At 37.4% G+C, this 5,041-nt stretch overlaps 1 protein-coding gene across 5 annotated transcripts; it reads right to left on the bottom strand.

Moving 5' to 3' along the window:
- Nucleotides 1-2,684: 2,684 nt before the first annotated feature.
- On the bottom strand, nucleotides 2,685-4,339 carry LOC147482196 (uncharacterized). 5 transcript variants are annotated; one of them, XR_015206235.1, is made up of 4 exons: nucleotides 4,058-4,339; nucleotides 3,193-3,329; nucleotides 3,010-3,109; nucleotides 2,685-2,918 (listed from the first exon to the last, which is right to left on the bottom strand). XR_015206235.1 is itself a non-coding variant. In XM_086580776.1 (4 exons), exons 1-4 carry the CDS (start codon nucleotides 3,581-3,583, stop codon nucleotides 2,839-2,841), a joined length of 363 nt encoding a protein of 120 aa, XP_086436902.1. In that variant the 5' UTR covers nucleotides 3,584-3,676; the 3' UTR covers nucleotides 2,685-2,838. The 5 variants fall into 5 exon arrangements, 2 of the variants coding, with proteins under 2 accessions (XP_086436902.1, XP_086436901.1); XR_015206234.1 differs by having other exon boundaries at nucleotides 3,193-3,337; XR_015206236.1 differs by lacking the exon at nucleotides 4,058-4,339 and adding an exon at nucleotides 3,537-3,676.
- Between the last annotated feature and the right edge of the window lie 702 nt (nucleotides 4,340-5,041).

The following is a 5,041-nucleotide window of genomic DNA, read 5'->3' on the forward strand; positions in this document are numbered from 1 at the left end:
TGCAAAGGACAAGATCATGTTTCAACCGCGGCGGCAGCTTCCAAGTAAGTCAATCGCCAAATTACGAAGTAGAAATGTCTTTTGATTTCAACCCAAAGATTTTTGCAAGAGCATCACACGAGAGAACCTGCAAATAAATTGTAATTAACATCCACACAAGCATTCAATCCCCCCACCCCGGTCGTGCGCACTCCCAAACAACAACAACAACAAATAAAGAAGGAATAAAAGATTGTAGCATGTTTTATAACCTCAAGAATATGAGCCGATGCAAGATATTCAGCAAGTTTAATGTTGTCGAAAATCCGTGACAAGATTCTCAATAAGCATTTTCATTTCAGATGCATCCCGAGCTTTTACAGGCCGTAAGCGGCTGAAGAACGTGTTTCGAGAAAAGACAAAGATACCTCACTACCAGCTTCATTACATTTGGTTGGGTAACTAGCATCAACTGGAATGTCTAATATGGAAGTACCGGATAATGTCTCGGAAGAAATCAGGTATTGAACCAACTGAATCAACAAAGCGTTGATCATCCCCGAACCTGCCTTTGCTCTTCATCGTAGATAATAAGCTCTCGATTACGCTTCAAACCGGTAGCTTCCAAAGAAGTTTAACCGTTTCATCTATCACGAAAACTCTATGCTTTGGAGTAATGAAAGAAAATACCTGCACCCAATTACAAACAAATAAAAACAATCATTAACAACTAGCATAAGCATAGGATGCCAACAAGAAAATGAAAATGAAAATGAAAATGTATATGCACTAAATACCCGCGCGATATTAAACCGATGGCCTTCAACCGCAAAATCTGGATGTTATCAACCAAGATAGTCGTAAAACTGGTCTTCGATGAATTGTAGTATGCAACTATCCGATAGGCGCTCTATAAGCAAAAAATCTTCGAAGACAAAGTATCGTGCAAAGTTTACGGCGTACAATATTCACAAAGATCGGGAACCCTATTTTGGAAAAAACTAACTATATCGAATACACTTCATTCTAGTTCTTCTAAAGAGCTAACCATTGCACGTAAAAACCATACAAAGTTAGAAAGAAAGGTATCGATGATAAGCACACTTGTTCCCCTGTAGATTTCTTTGCTTTAGAACTCCTAAAACGACGACTTCTTGCTCAATGAATCAAATTTAACATCCGCTTCTTCATCTTCTTCACCTGAAAATAAGAAGCATACCGATATCAACTTCATACTAATAAAAATATCTGAATAAAATACATAAAATCCGTTCAAGACGCGAGAGTTGATATAAACAAGTAAATAACGTAAGCTAGAGAAACATTTTGCATGTTTTTACTGTTTATTTTATTTTTCTTTTGCTTTTTGTTATTGATGAATAAGCATCAATATTGGCTAGGATAAGTCACAAAAGATCATATGCAATAATTATAGGTCAATCATGTGAACTAACAAAAGTTGAAGAGAGTTAAAATTATGAGGGAGAGATAATGAGCAGATAAAATCAAAGTATCTCTTGAAATGGACTATATATAACAACCTAAAAAGCCAACATGAAAATCGAGCTTCCATGTACAAGAGATGAAGCTTACCGTCAAAGCCCTCCATTTTCGCTAGGTTTATGCAGAGCACGATATGATGGATCACAAGTGACATGCAACCCATGATCCGATGCCTCGAGAAGTCCGTAATTCTATCAATGATCCGATATGGAAAGAATACAAATTAATTTGTCGCCAGTTTCCTCCTCGTTAACGTAAAAATCACAGGGAAGATGAAGGAGGAAATATGGAGATCGACAATGAAAATTATTTGAACTAACAAATAAGAAGCTAAGGAAGTGGCACACACCTCTTCCTTATATAGCTGCTTTGGCATGTCATGGTGTGTCATTACTACTAGAGCTGCATGGGTGGACTCCAAAGCGTAGTGACCATTGACACGACTTCGAATCGGTGAATAAAAACAACACATAACTTGTCAATGTACCTATTGCTTAAGTTTTCAATCTGCATAGTAATTAGGACTATATTATAATACTCGGATAAGAGTGATACAGCTCGACACACCGAAGGACACACCATTTTACACAAGAATGGAACATCCGACACAAAGATCGCGACTCTCCTTACTCTTTAAAGTATCGGGTCTCATGTATAAACCCTCTACTAAACCAATTGCATCATTAACCTATTTTTCTTCCTCATTTTTTGGCCTAGTTCAGAATTAAATGAAGGAATGAAAAAAAAAGGTATTTGATAGTAACAATGCACGTGAAACACCGACAATGTGGTGTTTTCTCGCAGCATAACGCTGAAACTTATGGCCCACATTTTGTTTTAGCCTTTTGGGTCATGCATTGGGTATTCACAAGAGAGGGATGGACCTTCTCAAATGAGCTCCTTCCTCGACTACTTGCCTACAAGTATCCCGATAGTGTGGCACTCCGACACAATATGGACAATACTGTCCGTGATCCAAAGAAACTAATTAAAACTACAGCTATTTTAGCTGGTATTAGAGTGGCCTGAGTGTTTATCATTTCCACTTATAATTTTCATTTTCCAAGGACAAGACACTAAGAGATTTACTAAAGCAAAAGGAACTCTTAAGTCTTAACAGAACACCCTAGGGTCTGAATAATAAAAGGAGAAACTGTCTAAGAAAGGATGTAGCTTACATTTTCATTGTCATCGATGGACAAACCCTCAGCGAAACGAATCTGATGATCTAAGACATTTAATAGCCTTACAAGGATGTCTACAGGAACCAAGTGCATAATTTTTTTTGCACGGATGGACATTATTTCACTGACAAGCATTTTAAGATCGATAGATGACATTGGTTGTGCATCCGCTTCATCCCCGATCTTCATTGAGACATTCCACTCTGCTACATAATTCCTCCACCACCTCACAGAAGCATTCAACAATGCCATCTAAAGTTTCCAATTTAACCTTTTAGTTCTTAAAGTAAGAAATAAAAAGCAGAAAATAGCAGGACAAAATATAAATAAAACTGACACTAACTTTGAATTTCAATAGGATCTGGCCTGGGAGGCATAGAAACATCCTCACTTTCTTTTTTCCTAACTTTAGGTTTCCTTGACGAACCAGAATCCTGACCATTCTGCAATTCAGATTGACAATTCTTCTTTACGAGGCAAAAGCTAAGTTGAATTATGCATCGCTTTGAGGGAAATGATTACCTACCTTAACCAGGTTTCGACCTGAATGATGATAAGAAGTTCCTCCCAACTCTCTTTGAACATGAGTAGTAACTGGTACATTTTGTTCATAGAGCTTTTTTTCAGAAACAACGCTATTAGAACTTTGTTCCTTGATAAAACCTGAGAAACTTAAACAACACAGTGTACAATAAGCACATAGTCATTAAATACCTCAAAAAGAAAAAGAAAAAAGGAAAAATATAATAAAACCAACCATTGCCATAGGTATGCATACATACGATTACACACCACAATGCATAAAGAGAATTAATTTCATCATAATGCATCATTCTACACAATAGGATAAGTATCCCAATGGTCACAAACCTCTTGCACGTAGAAGTTGCAGTTTGTGGCGTCATTGATCTTTTCATATTGAATAGCAATTCAGATGAAGAATGCAGTCCACCACTTTACCCCCAAGACATCATAACATAACATTTTAGCTACTAGTAAATCCTTAATAAAGTAAATCTTTGGACTAATTCTTAAAAGTCACTCCTAGTTATTCCCCGCTTAAACCGCCCAACTGTTAGCCACCACTAACCAGAACCACCTAGAGCGGTGCCACTCCCAATCCAGAATCTCAATGGGGGGGGGTACCAAGTCCAACGTTTTTTTTTTGTATTATGTAAGATCAAAGACCCTGCCAGGATACGATAATCTCTTAGTCCCCATGACGGCTGATATAGCTGGTAAAAACAATAAAATTTAAAACTCAATCAACAAGAAATTTATAAACCCTAGAAAACGAATTCAAGAATTACAAAACCAAAATAGCGAAAGACAAAATTGAACTTCGTCGAAAGTAGTAGTATGGATACCTTAAAAAATCAGAAAGATGGTACCTTTGTCTGAGATGAAGAAATTGAGATGAACAAAAACTGCTTCCTTTAGTTCAATTTCATCGAAATTTGGAGAAGATGAACGAAAATGAGGTGGAATTCGAATAGATCAAGAAACATGGAGAAAACATCATGCGGAGTTAAGAGGGAAGGGTTTCTCTTTGTTGTGTTCTTGAGTTGAGGTCGAGAAGAAATCCAATTCTTTGCACTGTTATGGTGTAGTGACGGTGGGTTTTCTTACTGTTGCGGGAATCCTAAGAGGTCGTAGAACTGTAGAAGTTGTGGGGAGAGTTGTGGGGAGAGACCGAGAGAATAGCGGGAATCCAATTTGAATGAGTTTCGTACTGTGTATTTTTTTTTCGCGTATTTGACTATTTGGTATAAAGTCATAAACCACGGTAGAAAGTGGAAAATTTATATACCACTGTTTATGTTTAAAGTAGTGGCGATGTGGAGTACTCTCATACTGAAAAAAAAAACTAACCATGGTATATGGCCCAACTTATCCCACTAACCATGGTATATAGCCCAACTTATCCCACGGTTTTCATGTAATTGTGGCATATACTAGTAAACCAATGACCAAAGAAATTTCCGCCGTGGTATATAAGTATTTCTCACGGTTTTTGGAAGAACCGTGGTATAAACGTTCTTATTGACCGTGGTATATGTGTCATTCTGTAGTAGTGTAATTAAGGCTGGTAGTTCCTCTACTGAGGCGCCTTAGCTACCAATAATAAAAATAATCATATCGATATGTACATACAACATGTAAAGCAGTTAGTTCCTCCACTGAGGCGCCTTAACTTCCAACTAATCACACAACAAACCTTACACATAATAAAAAGGCATTCAGTTCCTCCACCGAGGCGCCTTAGGTTCTAACTAAACTAATAACCAGCCAATCATATTCTATATTTACCGCATTTCATGCTCAATTACAAAGTGGGTCGTCTCTGCACAAGTAATTAGTTTGACCCACCCTTC

Source organism: Coptis chinensis, chromosome 8 (assembly GCF_015680905.1).
Source record: "Coptis chinensis isolate HL-2020 chromosome 8, ASM1568090v1, whole genome shotgun sequence".
Taxonomy (NCBI): Eukaryota; Viridiplantae; Streptophyta; class Magnoliopsida; order Ranunculales; family Ranunculaceae; genus Coptis; species Coptis chinensis.